Source organism: Centroberyx affinis, unplaced genomic scaffold (assembly GCF_046629955.1).
Source record: "Centroberyx affinis isolate AG114_WGS23_722 - 3 ecotype Tasmania unplaced genomic scaffold, CSIRO-AGI_Caff_v1 ptg003343l_1, whole genome shotgun sequence".
NCBI classification, from domain to species: Eukaryota; Metazoa; Chordata; class Actinopteri; order Beryciformes; family Berycidae; genus Centroberyx; species Centroberyx affinis.
The window spans coordinates 96,815-113,967 of NW_027281339.1; the positions used below are offsets into that span (position 1 = coordinate 96,815).

At 44.7% G+C, this 17,153-nt stretch overlaps 1 protein-coding gene across 1 annotated transcript; it reads right to left on the reverse strand.

Annotated features, from left to right (window-relative positions):
- Positions 1 to 4,480: 4,480 nt before the first annotated feature.
- LOC139660583 (serine/threonine-protein kinase PAK 6-like) lies at positions 4,481 to 17,136 on the reverse strand. The gene is made up of 8 exons (XM_071538755.1): positions 16,723 to 17,136; positions 12,063 to 12,734; positions 10,225 to 10,710; positions 8,856 to 8,989; positions 7,727 to 7,853; positions 6,148 to 6,273; positions 4,964 to 5,098; positions 4,481 to 4,719 (listed from the first exon to the last, which is right to left on the reverse strand). The coding sequence occupies exons 1-8, from the start codon at positions 16,978 to 16,980 to the stop codon at positions 4,552 to 4,554; spliced, it is 2,106 nt and encodes a 701-aa protein (XP_071394856.1). The 5' UTR covers positions 16,981 to 17,136; the 3' UTR covers positions 4,481 to 4,551.
- Between the last annotated feature and the right edge of the window lie 17 nt (positions 17,137 to 17,153).

The following is a 17,153-nucleotide window of genomic DNA, read 5'->3' on the forward strand; positions in this document are numbered from 1 at the left end:
TTTAAAATGCTGGATCCAAAAGGCCTCTCTTCACTTTCTAATGAACTGTAATCCTCCTCTCAGACCAAGAGAGACTTCCTCTTGTCTTCTTTAAAGCGGCGCTGCAGGATTTCCTGAGTTCAGTCTGTTAAAGAGCGCTGGGTTTCACCTATTGACACTTTCCCACAGGGGCATGAAATTATCTGTGTTCTTGCGAGTAAAGTCTGACTACAAACTGGACTGAAGTCTAAGATGAATCTATTTTCATGTGTCTGGTCACCAGTGTTTGGGGTAACGCATTACAAAGTAACACCTTACTGTAATCACATTACATTTGTCTGTAACGCAGTAATGTAACGCGTTACGGTTCCTAAATTCAGTAATCACATTACAGTTACTAATCAAACAATTATGTCGTTACTTGTGTTACATAAGTTCTTCAATTATCTGCAGGATCTGGAATCTGACGGATTATCTGGGCAGATAGAAAAAAATCATCAAACGGGCCTTTTCATGCACGCTTGCGCAACAACCTCTGACCTCTGACCTCTGACCTCTCGTGTGACTTTGGCTAGAGAGTTCGTGAGGGAGAGAGGACAAAAAAATGGCAGAGTGGTCTACAACTTTTGAGCGGTGGAGATCAGGTGGAGATCAGGTGGAGATCAGGTGGAGATCAGGTGGAGATCAGGTGGAGATATATGCACATTACTTCATATTTGTTTGTTCACAAAAGGACAAGAACGTGACAGTAAAGTGCAAACCGTGCTCAGACCAGAAACAACGACCCACTGCTGTGAACACCACATCAGATCTCTCCAAGCTCCTGCAGAGGCAACATGCTAACACAAAGCTAGGAGCGAAAGACCTCCGGACCCAGAGTGACACCTAGGCTGAGTGTGTGCCGACCCCAACCGAGCTGCCACAGCTTGGCTTTCAACAGGTGACAAAAGCAGATCTGAACAGGCTTATAGCATCGCACATAGCAGAGGAAATGTTGCCCGTTTCTACAGTAGGATCGCAAAAGTCATGTAACGAGTAGTGTAACAAATTACTTTCTACAGGGAGTAAATAAGTAAAGTAACGCATTACTTTTTTTTTACAGGTAACGAGTAATGTGTAATACATTACTTTTTTTGAGTAACGACCCCAACACTGCTGGTCACAGGTCTTCCTCAGCAGGTTCAGGTCTTCTGCAGGACTGAATCTCTTCCTCCAGACTGTCCTGACAGATAAACGACAAGATCATCATGTAAAATACTGACTGCAGTGAGTTAATACTCATTTTAAATTAAATGAACTGCAGCAGATACAGGATTATATAACTCTTCTGGTTTAAGCCTCTCAGGCTGACAGTCTGAAATCCATCAGATGATGAAGGCCGCTCAGGCAGAACAGGAACATGCGTGTGCGTGTTCCACCGCCCTGCGTGGTCATGTATGTACTTACTGGGCGTCTGAACACATAAATCAACAGACATTCCTAGCGGTGCGTATAGCATAAAGAATATCCTCCTGCATGTTGACACTGTTGAAGACTCTGGCACAGGTCTGTTTGAAATGGCTTCTGGAAATACTTTATATGTTTGTTTTGTCCTACTAAAGTGCCAGGTGGGTGGGGCTTGTCACATGGGACGGTGAGTACAGGAGCGTTTAGACAAACACAGGACAGTAGAGTCTCAAGGTCTAACCAGCTGACCCGCTTTGACTGAACACCTATCAATGACAAAATGCTGTTTCAGTTTTATATTTACAAGGCTTTATTTACATCTGCTTGTTACAAACACTTCAGTAGTTTTATTATATGAACAACAACACATCATCATCATCATCATCATCATCATCATCATCATCATCATCATGTGCAAAGTCACATTATCTGTCTGAACAAAGTGTGCAAATATTAAAAATATATTGATTTCTTTAGTTCACAAAAGGACTGAAGAGGAAAAGGTTCAGTATGAAAATCATTTTAAATTTATATCTCCGACTTATTTAAGAGCGTTTACATGCAGCCGAGCTGTTAGACGTTTCAGAGAAGATAACTGTGATTAATCTTTTCTTTTTTTACAGGAGTCCCACCACAAAATGTGACCGAACAGCCAAATAATATTCTATCTGAACTGAGTAGAAAGCTTCAGCAGGACAGTGTCGGCTGAATTTAATAAGACAGACAGAGAGAGAGAGAGAGAGAGAGAGAGAGAGAGAGAGACAGAGAGAGAGAGAGAGAGACAGAGAGAGACAGACAGAGAGAGAGAGAGAGAGACAGAGAGAGACAGACAGACAGGAGACAGACACAGAGAGAGAGAGAGACAGAGAGAGACAGACAGACAGACAGACAGAGAGAGAGAGACAGACAGGAGACAGACACAGAGAGAGAGAGAGAGAGACAGACAGAGAGAGAGGGACAGACAGACAGGAGACAGAGAGAGAGAGAGACAGAGAGAGACAGACAGGAGACAGACACAGAGAGAGAGAGAGAGAGACAGACAGAGAGAGAGAGAGGGACAGACAGACAGGAGACAGACAGAGAGAGAGAGAGACAGACAGGAGACAGACAGAGAGAGACAGAGAGAGAGAGACAGACAGACAGGTTTCCATCTGGTTTTCTGAGTAGAAACAAATTTCTCTCATCTGCTAAATTTCCTTTCCTCCCTCCTGGATCAATGTTTTATTCTGTATTTGATATTTTACTTTTGACTGTCAGTTTGTTAAAGGCTTCATGTAGTTTATACATTACTAATTTGTAAATGAGTGTCATTATTATGGACAGGATTTCTGGCTTTATTCTCATAAATATTAATGAAAAGGGGCGGGCCTTCAGGCCAGCATGGGCTGTGATTGCTTTTCCTGCCAAGTCAGTGTGCAAGAGTTAAAACATATATTTTGTCTGATGTCACCTGGCTCCAGAAAGCAGAACTGCAAGGCTTGTGATTCCTGACCGTCTCTCTGCTGTTTATGGGAGAAAAGAAAAGATGGTGAAGGAAAACAACTGAAGTCAGTGGGGACCAGTTCTTCAGAGTTCCACAAAGACCTACAGTATATTTACACCATCATTTAGTGCAGATCTGATCTACAGCTGATTGATCTGCAACAAATAATGGTGTCTAGGTCTTTCTATTCACAGTGTGATTGTTTGTCTGTTGTTGTTTTGGAGCTCTAAAGAACAGGTCCCCATTGACTTCAGTTGTTTTGGAGAAGTTGTGCTGCAGCCTCCCTGTGTGTTATATGGACTAACAAACTTCACCTGAGTTTCATTTGGCCTGAGGGGGAGGAGATGATGACAGGATTTTCATTTTTGGGTGAACTATTCCTTTAAAGACACATCCAGACTGAAAACTAATCAGACCAGACGAGAGAGAGCGAGACTTCAGATTAAATCCACATCAGAGTTAAATCCTCCTTTAATGAGCCGGGGGCGGGGGGGGGGCACCCGAGTCAGATAGACCGTCCAGGAACTGGTTTGACCCCCAAGGCTTTTTTTTTGTGTTAAATATTATTGCACTTTTTTGTTGAAATGGCAAAAAAGTATTGAATCAAACTGAACTGGAGTCCCAGCGGCTCAGTGTGTCCAGACCGATCCGAGCGTCCTGATTGGACAGATCGGACGTTCCCACAGTGTCTCAGTGACAGGAGGCGGCGGTGCGGCTGATTGGCTGAACGGTGATTCCACCTGAAACTTCAGCCGCAGACGATTTTTCCAGAAAGAAGAAGAAGAAGAAGAAGAAGAAGAAGAAGAAGAAGAAGAAGAAGAAGAGAGGCGAGCGGCTCTGCATCCGTTCCTCCACTCGTAGAAAACGAACGCACCTCGACTCGGCTGGTTCCTGGAGTCTGACCCGGTCTGGTCTGACCCGGTCTTACCCGGTCCGACCTGTTCTGACCCGGTCCGACCCCGTCCGACCCCATCCGACCCGGTCTGGTCTGACTTGGTCTGACCCGGTCTGACCCCCTCCAACCTGGTCTGACCCTGTCTGGGCTGACCTGGTCAAACCGGGTCGGACCGGGTCGGACCCGGTCTGGTCCAACCCGGTCTGGTCTGCCTTGGTCCGACCCGGTCCGACCCTGTCTGACCCGGTCTGACCGACCCGGTCTGGTCTGACCCCGTTTGACCCGGTCTGACCCGGTCCGGTCCGACCTGGTCTGGTCTGACTTGGTCCAACCCAGTCTGACCCGGTCCGGTCCGGTCTGACCCAGTCTGGTCTGACCCGGTCCGGTCCGGTCCGGTCCGACCCGGTCCGGTCTGACCTGGTCCGGTCCAACCCGGTCTGACCCGGTCCGGTCCGGTCCGGTCCGACCCGGTCCGGTCTGACCTGGTCCGGTCCAACCCGGTCTGACCCAGTCCGGTCTGACCCGTTCTGGTCTGACCCGGTCTGGTCTGACTTGGTCCGACCCGGTCTGACCCCGTTCGACCCGGTCTGACCCGGTCCGGTCCGACCCGGGCTGGTCTGACTTGGTCCGACCCAGTCCGACCCGGTCCGGTCTGGTCCAGTCTGACCTGGTCCGGTCTGACCCGGTCCGGTCCGGTCTGACCCGGTCTGGTCTGACCCGGTCTGGTCTGACCCGGTCCGATCTGGGCTCAGCAGCGGGACATGCGTTTGCGGTGCTGCTCCACCAGCGGCACCAGGCAGAGCGGGGATCCGGCCTGCAGCAGGAAGGGGTGCTGCAGCAGGGAGGAGGCACTGGAGCGCCGCTGCGTGTCCCGGGTCAGCATGTGGCCCAGGAAGTCCTTCAGCACCGGAGAGACCTGGGGGGGGGGGGGGGGGGGGAGTCAGAGGTCAAACAGTCTGGAGACAAAGACTGACGACACTTTTCAAACAACAAAACTTTACACAGTGAAATGACTGTTAAATAAAATGCCAGACGTGTGTGTGTGTGTGTGTTGTGTGTTGTGTGTGTGTGTGTGTGTGTGTGTGTGTGTGTGTGTGTGTGTGTGTGTGTGTGTGTGTGTGTGTGTGTGTGTGTGTGTGTGTGTGTGTGTGTGTCCTGACCTTCTGGATGTTCCTGACAGTCGGAGCCGGTTCGTCTCTCAGCTTCTTCATGGCGGCGACCGGCGTGTCGCTGAAGTACGGCGGCTCTCCGTCCACCATCTCTACCACCATGATGCCCAGGGACCACACATCCACCTGCACACACACACACACACACACACACACACACACACACACACACACACAACTAAATGTTACTTTACTGTTTTACCACAAACTGACACTTACTTGACTTGCTAAATTATCTTTTAAATTGTCAAAACATCATATGTGTAATTCATGGCACAATTCAAACGGGAGGACAGGGACAGTGGAAGGGGAGGGGCTTAGGCTCTCTATATCTGTTAATGTCAGTTATTTTGAAAATCTCCATAAGGACACACATTTAGAAGAAGTGAAATTAGCTGCTGAGACCAAACCCTCTGGTGGAGAAAATGTCTTGACTTTATATTTTAAACAGAAAGGTGATCTCTGCACTGCTGTGTGCACCAGCTGTGACTCCACACTGTCTTCACTTCACAATTTAATAAATGACGTTTCAGCCAAGCGACCTTCATCAGGTATCTTGACTTTATATTTTATCAGAAGTTGGTTTGTGGTCCGTTGACTTCATGGAGTTGGAGGTTTGGAGTCTTTCTGGAGCCGGACTTTGGCTCATGACCTTTAAAACGAAGCGGTGTCTACTCACAATCCCGGTCACAAGCATATAGAGTTTAAACCAACAAATGATTTTCCCTTTTCAGGTTGTTTCATTTGATTCATTATCAGAGGAGGCACAGAGGCTAAAAACAAGACAGTATTTTACAAGAAATAAACTAAAAATTAAGGAAAAATCAGAAAAAATAGACATGATAAAACATTTGTATAGTAGAAATATGTTTTTTCCTATTCCATAAATCACCCCGTGACCCCCTCCCAAAATTATCTTGCGACCCACTGGGGGGTTGAGAACCACTGGTCTAGAGGACGTTGGCTACGTATGAACTCCTGTCACACGGAGGCACAAACTGGCTCAGAGAATTCTTCAGGAGAACGCTCAGACTCTCTGTCTCAGCCAATAAGAGCCTGTGAAACACTCTGTGACACACTGCTGTTTCCTTTAGACTTCCTGTCCCGGGTCGTGGCGTCTGAACCTGAACCTGAACCCCCCCCCCCCCCCCCAGTGTAACGCGCGGCGCCGTTACCTCCGTCCCGTACGGCGTCTTGGAGACGACCTCCGGGGCCATCCAGTACGGCGTCCCGACCAGAGACTTCCTCCTCGGGACGTCCTTACTGATCTGAGCACAGAAGCCGAAGTCTGACAGCTTTATCTGGCAGAGAAGAAGAAACAAATAACAACACACTTTGTTTGACTTTTGTCTTAGTTTTGTCTCAATATTTTACATTTGTCTTTATTCTTCATTTTTTACATTTTTTTTTACATAACTCTATTTTTTACTTTTTTTTTTTTTACAGTTTATGAAATGCAAGAACAGTGAAATATGAAGTGTGAGGAGGAGATAAAAACTGGAAATACATTCAAAAGAAAAGTTAAATAAAAACACTAAAATAAAAAAGAAATACATTATAAATATATAAAATAAATATTAAAAAAGGAGATAAAATTAAAATTGAATTGAAAAATGTAAAAAATGATATTTTTTGGGGGGGAATGTCATAAATTACACTCATTTTGGGAAAATGTGCAGGTTACAATTAAAGACATTCTGGGATATGCAATACCTAAGGAATGCAAAGTTATCTACCTTGGAAATATAAATGATTGTGTCACTGACAATGATAGATATTTAACCAAGATATTATTGATCACAAGTAAGAAGGCAATAACAAGAAACTGTTATAAGACTGAACCCCCTACTATAGAACCATGGTTAGAAATTATAAGAGAGATTTATACTATGGAAAAAATGACCAATCAGCTTAGAGTGAGAGAAAATCTTTTTGTTAGTAAATGGAAGAAATGGATGATTTATGACACAGTGGAAAATGCTTATGGACTAACTGATATGTAAATTTCAAGATGGATTTGTATGTGCCTTTCTTCCATAATGGACACTTGCTGTTTTGTTTTTGTTTTCTGTTTATTTTGTTTGCTTCTGTTTTCTTTTTCTATCTTTCTGGTTGTAAAAAAAAGTCAGAAGTCAACATACACAATACTTTTGGTTGTAAGCACAAACAAAAACTCAATAAATATTAAAGTTTAAAAAAAAATAAAAAAATAATGACAGTTAGTATTAGGGCCACAACTAACGATTATTTTCATTGTCGATTAATCTGTTGATTATTTTCTCGATTAATCGATTAGTTAAAATGTCAGAAAATGGTGAAAAATGTGGATCAGTGTTTCCCAAAGCCCAAGATGACGTCCTCAAATGTCTTGTTTTGTCCACAACCCAAAGATATTCAGTTTACTGTCATAGAGGAGGAAAGAAACCAGGAAATATTCACATTTAAGAAGCTGGAAGCAGAGAATTTTGACTTATTTTTCTTAAAAAATTACTCAAACCCATTAATCCATTATCAAAATAGTTGCCGATTCATTCAATAGTTGACAACTAATTGATTAATCGATGAATCGTTGCAGCTCTAGTTAGTATAGAAGCTTGTGCTGACTCAGATCTGAAACTCTTCCAGAGCCTCGAGGCAGAAGATCTATTAAAATGCTCCTATGAAACATTTTGCAAATCAGTATTCAACATGAGAATATAAATGATGTGAAAGTACAGCTGTGTGTGTGTGTGTGTGTGTGTGTGTGTGTGTTACCCGCCCGTCCAGCGTCAGCAGGATGGAGTCGCTCTTGATGTCCCGGTGGATGACGCCCTGAGAGTGAAGGTAGGACAGCGCCTGCAGGACGCCTTCACACACCGTGGCAATCTGCTCCTCATTCAGTCTGCTCACACACACACACACACACACACACACACACACACACACACACACACACACACACACACACACACACACACACACACACACAGAGTTACCATTACATGTTCTGCATCAAATACCAGCTGAAAGGTTCTTTTAACATTTTATGATATTCAGTATTGATAATATATAACACTATGTGGAATCTCTGATATGTGGGAAGAAAAAAACAACAAAACATGGAATTTCACAGAATTTTACTGAATTTCAATTTCCTGAAATTCAAATTCAAAACTACGGAAGTGTAATGCATTCACTTGAGAAAAAAAAATTGCCCTGTTTTTCTGAATTAACAAGATAATTATCTCAGAATTCTGAGAAAAGTTTTCATGAGAAAAAAAAAATTCTGCTTTGTTTTTCTGAATTAATGAGATATCTCAAAATCCCAAGAGAAGCTCTGACCTGCATGGAGCAGACTACAGTTGCAATACCATCTATATGACTCAAAGACACGAGGATCTCCCAATGTTTCAAACCAAAAGCAAAATAAAACTGGATTAAACTAAACAGGCGGACATGTTTGCTTCCATGAAATCGAGCTCTCAAGAAGGAATGAGAGCTTTATCTCATTAATTCAGAAAAACAGAGCAGAATTTATTTTTTTTCATGAAAACTTTTCTCTGAATTCTAAGATAATTATCTCGTTAATTCAGAAAAACAGGGCAATTTTTTTTTTTCTCAAGTGAATGCATTAGGCTTCCGTACAAAACCAATTCTGTTTCCTGTAGGTTTTTTTTCAAATTCCAGTTCCTCAGTTAAATTGGAATGGATGAGTTCAGTCATGAACTGACCTCTGACCTCTGACCTCTGACCCTGCACTCAGTCACTGGTTAGAGAGTTAAACCTCAGTTTTCAGAGCAGAAGTAAATAGAAAAGTAAAAATAAAAGGGAAAGTTGACTGGAAAAGAAGGAACTCTGGTCAGAATCTGAATAGAAATGTAAAAGGCAGCGTCTCGTTCTCCACCTGGTCTCACTGACGATGTTGGTGAGCGCTCCGCCCTGCAGGTACTCCATGATTACCCAGAGTTCCTCCTCCACCAGAGCGCTGCGGTACATCTCCACCACGTTCTGGTGCCGGTAGTCTCTCATGATCACCACCTGGGAGCCAGAGGAGCAAAATCAATCTGATGGGAAAAGTCCAGCAGCTGTCCAGTTTATTCCAACAGCCTGTCTGTCTCAAAAGACTTTACAGAGAACAAGCCTACCTAGATCTAACTGATCAACAATCAATCACAAAACAAAATGATCAAAACAGTCTGCAACAGAACAAAACACAAGGAAACGGAACAAAGCCAACAAACAAACAAACAGAAAACAGACAGAACAGACTGACTGAACAACCTGAGAGCCTGAGAGGAACTCAGGAAAACATGATGAGGAAAAAACATGATGAGGAAAAAACATGATGAGGAAAAACATGATGAGGAAAAAACATGATGAGGAAAAACATGATGAGGAAAAAACATGATGAGGAAAAAACATGATGAGGAAAAAACATGATGAGGAAAAAACATGATGAGGGAAAAACATGATGAGGGAAAAACATGATGAGGGAAACACATGATGAGGAAAAAACATGATGAGGAAAAACATGATGAGGTAAAAACATGATGAGGAAAAACATGATGAGGGGAAAACATGATGAGGAAAAAACATGATGAGGAAAAACATGATGAGGTAAAAACATGATGAGGAAAAACATGATGAGGGGAAAACATGATGAGGAAAAACATGATGAGGAAAAAACATGATGAGGAAAAAACATGATGAGGAAAAACATGAGGAAAAAACATGATGAGGGAAAAACATGATGAGGAAAAAACATGATGAGGAAAAAACATGATGAGGGAAAAACATGATGAGGAAAAAACATGAGGTAAAAACATGATGAGGAAAAACATGATGAGGAAAAAACATGAGAAAAAAACATGATGAGGAAAAAACATGATGAGGAAAAACATGATGAGGAAAAAACATGATGAGGAAAAACATGATGAGGAAAAAACATGATGAGGAAAAAACATGAGAAAAAAACATGATGAGGAAAAAACATGATGAGGAAAAACATGATGAGGAAAAAACATGATGAGGTAAAAACATGATGAGGAAAAAACATGATGAGGAAAAACATGATGAGGAAAAAACATGATGAGGAAAAAACATGATGAGGAAAAAACATGATGAGGAAAACACATGATGAGGAAACGCTGATCGGGCGATTCAAACACAATGGCCCCGCCCACCAGACGGCTGAGTGTGGATTAGCTGTCTGGACTGTGAACACGTACAAAGCTCTACACAGGTAAAGTTAGTCTGAGTGTTCTCCTCTGTACCTCGTTGAAGAGCAGCTCTCTTCGTTGTTGTTTCCTCAGGTCCATCATCTTCACGGCGACCTGCCGCCCGCTGTGGCGCTCGCGGGCGATGCAGACCACGCCCGTCGAGCCCTCGCCGATCTTCACGAAGTTCTCCAGCGCCGTCCGCGGGTCGCCCCGGTCCACCACCATCTGCAGCGCCGCCTTGAACTGCTCGTGGGTCACCTTGGGCGGCTCGCCGTCGGGCGCCGGCTGGGGCTTAGCCTGCTGGGCGGGGGGGCGGGCGGAGGGGCAGGGCGGGGCGGGGGGGTGGGCCGGCGAGCCCGTGGGCGACGGGCGGGGCTGCGCCGGGCCGTCCTGCTTCGGGGGTTTCTGAGGGATTATGGGAGAAACTCCGACGGTGTAGCTGGAGGACGGCCGGAGCGGGCGGTGCGTTAACCCCCGACCCGCTATGGGGCTGCTGGTGCTGTTGGGGGGGGGCAGCGGGGAGGAGGCCACCGGGCTCAGCTGGAGGAGAGGAAGAGGAGGAAGAGGAGGAAGAGGAAGAGGAGGAAGAGGATAGCAAGTCACAACCTGATCTCGCACAAATACATAAAAAATGTGATCATATAACACCCATTCTGTCCTCTCTTCACTGGTCACCTGTAGCTGGAGCTGATTTTAAGGTTCTTCTTTCAGCTCATAAAGCCTTGCATGAACTTCCATCACATGTTAAGAAGCTCAGTTGAAATCTTTAAATCAAGACTGAAAACCTTTATTCTCTTCATTACAGCCGGCCCTAGAATTACAACTTAGCTGGGTCCATCACCTTTTCAAACATCCTTTTAACTTTGATGTTTTCAATGTGGTTGTTTTATTTTAACTATTTTATTTGCTTGCTGTATGTTTTGTCCTATGTATTCTTTTAATTGTAAAGTGTATTGGGACCATGCTTCATGGTGATTCTGCACTTAAATAAATTGATTGATTGATTGAAATATGTGAAATGAGCACGACTTGTTAACACCAAATGACATGCTGGTAAACGTAAAGTGTTAAAATGATGTTAAAAAAAAGTATTAAAAGTGTTAAAAAATAAAATCTGCATTTCAGAGTTGGTGCCAGGACTTTTTCTCAGGTCATGTTGGGAAGTCTGTTGGACTAGAAACACAAACTGGCAAATCCCAACATGTCGTACCAAGAGGGGTCAGAGGTCGCCCACAGCCCGCCTCACAACACTTTAATGTTGCAGCACAGTGATTCAGAAGCTTTTAGTCTCTGTGCTCCCAGCTGTGGAACAAGCTTCCAGAACACCTGAGCTCTGCTCAAACTGTCAGCTCATTTAAATCAGGAATTTCTGGAATATTAGGGAATTTTAGAGGTGTTTATCAGACAGGGAAAGTCAGGGAATTTGATTAATTCTCTGGGGAAGTCCGGTGGTTTTCTGTCCAACTGTAGTGGAAACCAGACTGTTCAGCCTTTAGAAAAACAACATTAAAGGAGTAGGCTGACTTTTGGGAGTTTGGGAGTCCCATTGGTCTCCTTACCTAGAATGTGATGAGAGAATTGGTACCAAAATGATCTCTGTGTCTCTGGTAGATAGCTAACGCTTTAGCATACAGATTTAACTTCTCACTCTGAAATTTATGGTCTGAACTTTGGATCCAAGGACCATGTGACAGCTGAACTTCAGTATTCATTTGAGGCGGCAAAAGGCTCGTTTGCATTTGTAATAAACGTGAATTTGAGTTGCAATGGGATAAAAATCCAAATACCTTATTTGCCATCTTCCATCTACGTCAAACGTCAGATGTGAATGTAACCAGGATTTGGACGGTCTAATAAAGTCCTGACTGTGTCTTTAAAGGGTTTGTTCTTACCTTCAGGTCGTAGGAGGAGTGAGGTCTTCTGGGAGTTTCCCTGGAGGAGGACAGCAGGTCTGGGAGGGGACTGACAGCCGGCTTCAGCCTCAGGTTCACCCTGGCGTTGGTCTCCAGAGTCTGGAGGTTGTAGTGGCAGGAGGTGGGCCTCTGCCTGGCGAGCCGGTCCCTCGGGGTCAGACCGCCGCTCAGGCCGGGCCGGTCTGTTAGTCCCGCCCCTTCACTGCGGGCGTAATGTCCCGCGGTGCTACCCGTCCTCTGGGGTAACCTCGGCGCGGGCGCGGGGGGCGCGGCCACAGCCGGCGCGGCCACAGCCGGCGTGGCCATCTCATACGACGACTTGGCCCGAGGCAGAACGCCGTTCGGCGGCAGAGTCGCGCTTTGCTTCCCGCCCGGTTTCGGGCTTCCGCTCTCGCTGCGTACCTGACGTATCCTGTCCTGCCAGTAGGTGGCGTCCCCGCCGTTCTTCCGGTTCTCCCGGTCGAGCTCCTGGTACCGGTAGGAGTCGCCCTCCGGCAGTTCTCCCAGCCGGCCCAGCGACTGCGCCCGTTTCCGTGCCGACAGGCTGCTCCGGCGCAGGGAGTTGGAGCTGGTGACGGACAGCCGGCTCATCTCGGCGATCACATGGGAGATGTAGTCGCCGTGACCGATGAAACTCCCCCGGACGATCATCTGGAAATAAAACACCGGCAGAAAAGTCACAGCTTTAGTTTCAGAACAGCAGTCTGAACCAAAATCGAAGGATGTCTGAACATTTTAAATATTCTGTTCTAAATCAGAATCAAGAATGATTCAGAGAAGCTAAAATTGAATTTTTGAACATTCAAAACATTAATAAATTCCTAGCAGGGATTCAAACTGGCAACCCTTCTGTCACAGGCTTTCTTCCGTAACCATTAGGCCAGACTGCCAGACTGTGACCTGATCTGGAATCAACCACAAGCATCCTCTACTGCAGTGAGGCCCAGGGACCAACGGGAGTTCTTGAGGGGGTTCCGGTAGTTCGAGAAGGGCTTCCATGAGTTCTTGTGGGGGTTCCAGGGGTTTTTGAGGGGATTCTGGGAGTTCTTGAAGGGGTTTCAGGAGTTCTTGAGGAGTTCCAGGAGTTCCTGAGGAGTTCTTGAAGGGGTTCCAGAGGTTCTTGAGGGGGTTCCAGGAGGTTCCCAGCAACATCTATTCTCATCTTTATCTTATTTTCACTATTATTATGAAGTTTTATGTGAAGCACTTGGTGCATGTAATTTCTTTGTTGTAAAGCACTTTGAGCTGCATTTCTTGTATGAAAGGTGCTATAAAAATAAAGTTTATTATTAAAAGTTTATTATTATAAGGAACCGTTTAATGTCAACAAAATGTAATCCACTAAATTATCCCAATTAGAGAATGTATGAATGAATATTGTAATGAGTTTCACTCTCACCACATACAGTGTGGACAGTTCCATGTTTCAGTTCTATCATTTCTCTTCCAGGTTTGATTTTCCCACAGAGCAGCATGTGAATGCAACACGGTTTAGCAGCCGGCTGGGACGTCCCGGCTGTCTGACAGGTGAAAACAGCCTCCTTCCAACTCCACTGGCAGAAGTAACAACAACTAATACAGGTGTATCTGGGTGGAATACATCTCATGAGATAGAGTCTGTGTCTCTACTGTGTTTCTATTTGCACTCTGCTCTGAGCTTCAGTCAGCCTGTTGCGACTGAAACCCCCTGAAGCAGCTTGTTGCTCTGAACTGGCTGGTCCAGTTAGCACTGATCCCATGTCAGCAGATCCACTCTCACTCTGACAAGCTTTCTTTCTGCAACAACAAAGGTAAGGTTACATCTTATTGTTGAGGTGTAACACAGATACCTTTTAGTGAATAGATAGACTTTATTATTGACTAAAGTATAAAACCAAATCACCTACATTTGGTCTTTTATGCTGCAATTAAGATTTTCTTGTCAGTAATCAGTTTAGTTTCTCATCAGTTTCTCATCAGTTAATCAATCAAGATTTCTCAGAGGAAAAAGGAGAAATGCTTTTCTTCCTTCTGGGAAAACCCAGCGACAGACCGGAGATCAGATGTTGGGTTTCAGTTTGGCTTTGATTTTTTTACCTGTTTCCCACGCTCTGCTGCTTCTCTCAGTAGCTATATTACCTTTCCATCATTTCCATCATGTTTCCATCCAGCTGTCATGCAAATATTAAGAGAACTTCTGAAATGTCTCAACAAATACAAGACAGCAGTAAACATCGTCTCCCACGAATGATGCAGGCACTGGAGGAGGAGCAGTTGAGGCCCTTAAAGTGTAGAAGTTTTAAACACAGTGTGAAGATGCAGCTTTCATGATCAGGCCTCCAAGCTTTTTCAAAATCAGACCAGCGCTGTCTGAGATCAGCTGACATCATTTGACGGACAGAAACCGGCCCACACAACACTGACTGTTATCACCTGACAGCAAATACTGATGATTATTATATATACTGATTTATTATGAGCTACAGTCATTTACAAGCTTCTACCAAAAAAAATAGTAGAACTGTGACTATATACGGATATATAACGACTGTAGCTAGCATCCATGCTCCACTGTAGCAGAACTGTAACCATAGCAATGACTGTAGCTGGCGTCCATGCTACATGACTGTAACCATAGAAACGACTGCCTCCAAGGTTTTTCAAAATCAGACCAGCAGTGTCTGAGATCAGCTGACATCATCTGACAGAAACCGGTCCGTATGTCACGCACGATATCTCGTCTGACTGGATTTTGACGAAACTTCGGGGAATGAATCGTTGCTCCGTTCTGGCGTTTTAAAAAAGAGTGATTGGCCTAAGCGGGGCGCTGTTTACTTGTTTGTCCATGTGTCGCGATATCTCAGACAAGCCGGTCAGATTCTGATGCATCTCACCTCTCTGTCTCAGCATTTAAAACCCTGACTGGCTCAAGGAGACATACTGCCTCCTGATTGGCCCGGACTGCATCAGTCACTGGGGACGACGCTTGCTGTCACCTTGTTTATCTGCTAAGTGTGTTTATCACATTACTCCTTTGACAAAAAACTCTTCTACCTCAAATAGGTAGAGAGTTTTTTTTGTGATGCTAAGGAAGTTTTACCGACATTTGCTGTTTCCATTCAGCCTTACTGATTCAAAACATCATAATACTGGGATGGAAACCCAGCTAGAGTTCCTTACACAACAAACACATGAGGTTCACTGGGTTTGCAGGTCTGTGATGCAGAAACAGGTGTCAGTCGTCCCATATGAGACGACATTTACTGTAAACCTCTAAAGGCCGAGTCAGCAACTCTCACCCAGATAAACAGAGGAAGTTTCCACATCTGAGCCCAGAGAACCGAGCGGGACAGACTGAAGCATGGCGGCTTTCATCTCCGTCTGACTCGCACATACATGTCCACATTTCACCAGAAGGGTCAGAGGTCAGAGGTCAGGTGGGGGGGTTCAGGACTCTTCAACGGGGAGAGACACACTGGCTTCATCTAACCTTTGACCTTCCGACTGCAGGACAGCAGGACGGTCCCGGACGGTTCGAACCCCGAATGATCAGGGAAATCAAACATCGATGTTTAATATTCCTGCTTTATTAAATAAGTAAAGGGAAAACTTCCACCAGAGAAAGTCAGTGAGGAAAATCGAGGAGATAATGAGGTGAATATCTACGGAAGAGGATTAGGGCCACGTGTGAAAAATGTATCTGAGTTCTGAATTTAAAGTCAGAATTCTGAGATTAAAGTCAGAATTCTGAGTTTAAACTCAGAACTCAAATAAATTTGTCCCTAATCCTCTTCCGTAGATATTAGACTTTTGGAGCCACAGTGCAATTGACCGTTTGCAATATTTCTGTTAACCCCCGCCCCCTTAGTTACTGTTGCTATGTCTGACAAACTTTGAAGATGGACACGACGGTCAGACTCAGCGGTTCCACAAAAACACATTTTTACTGTTTTGTCTGTCAGAGTCAAACTCGTACCGAGGGACTGTGAGCCAAACCTAACCTGCGGTCGGAGGCTCTGTGGAGCAACATGAAGACGCATGCTGAGCACGGATTGGTGGATCGATATGTCAATCATTATTTTGCAAACGGTCAATTGTTTGGCTACAAACCACTTTTTGGATTCTGCTGCATGAGCTGTTTGGAGAAATTTCATGGACAAAAAACAATAAATAAAATATTAACAAAAAAAAAAAAAAAACCTCCCTTGGAACGGTGATAATATCGTATATATCACGATATTTTGGTGGGACAGTATCGCAGTATTAATTTTTGGATACACACAACAGAAAATCAAAATGGCGTCTGATAGAGCTGCAACGATTAATCGATTAGTTGTCAACTATTAAATTATTCGCCAACTATTTTGATAATCGATTAATCGGTTTGAGTAATTTTTTAAGAAAAATAAGTCAAAATTCTCTGATTCCAGCTTCTTAAATGTGAATATTTTCTGGTTTCTTTCCTCCTCTATGACAGTAAACTGAATATCTTTGGGTTGTGGACAAAACAAGACATTTGAGGACGTCATCTTGGGCTTTGGGAAACACTGATCCACATTTTTCACCATTTTCTCACATTTTATAAACCAAACAACTAATCGATTAATCGAGAAAATAATCGTCAATGAAAACGGTCGTCAGTGCAGCCCTAGCCTCTGACCTTCTTGGGCCCCAGCTCCACCTCTGTGATGGTGGACGGGTCGACCAGCGGCCTGGGCCTCCTCAGCGTGTCGATGACGCTCTGCCACTGCGGCGGCAGGCCGACGTAGCGTCCTCTGACCGCGTCGAACGACGTGTGGACCCGGTGCTGGAAGTCCCGCGGCGCCGAGATCTCCGGACGCCGCTTCTTCCTCCGCCCGAACATCAGGGGGCAGGAGGAGAGAGAGAGGCCCTGAGGGAGGCAGGGCGACCGAGACATGACGGCAGGGCCACACACACACACACACACACACACTAAAAACACACACTAAAAACTCACCATAACACACACATATACACTAAAAGCTCTCACACATGAATGTACACACTGAAGACACACACTATGAATACACACACACTAAAGAAACACACACACACACAAACTACACACCA

What these genes read in the sequence shown, in the direction of transcription:
- LOC139660583 (XM_071538755.1), bottom strand. Translation starts at nt 16,980, where the DNA reads ATGTCTCGGTCGCCCTGCCTCCCTCAGGGCCTCTCTCTCTCCTCCTGC. An exon ending in ACTCCTCCTACGACCTGAAG is followed by an intron (nt 10,711 to 12,062) that starts GTAAGAACAAAC and finishes CCTCTCCTCCAG; the next exon opens with CTGAGCCCGGTGGCCTCCTC. An exon ending in AGACGCCGTACGGGACGGAG is followed by an intron (nt 5,099 to 6,147) that starts GTAACGGCGCCG and finishes GTGTGTGTGCAG; the next exon opens with GTGGATGTGTGGTCCCTGGG.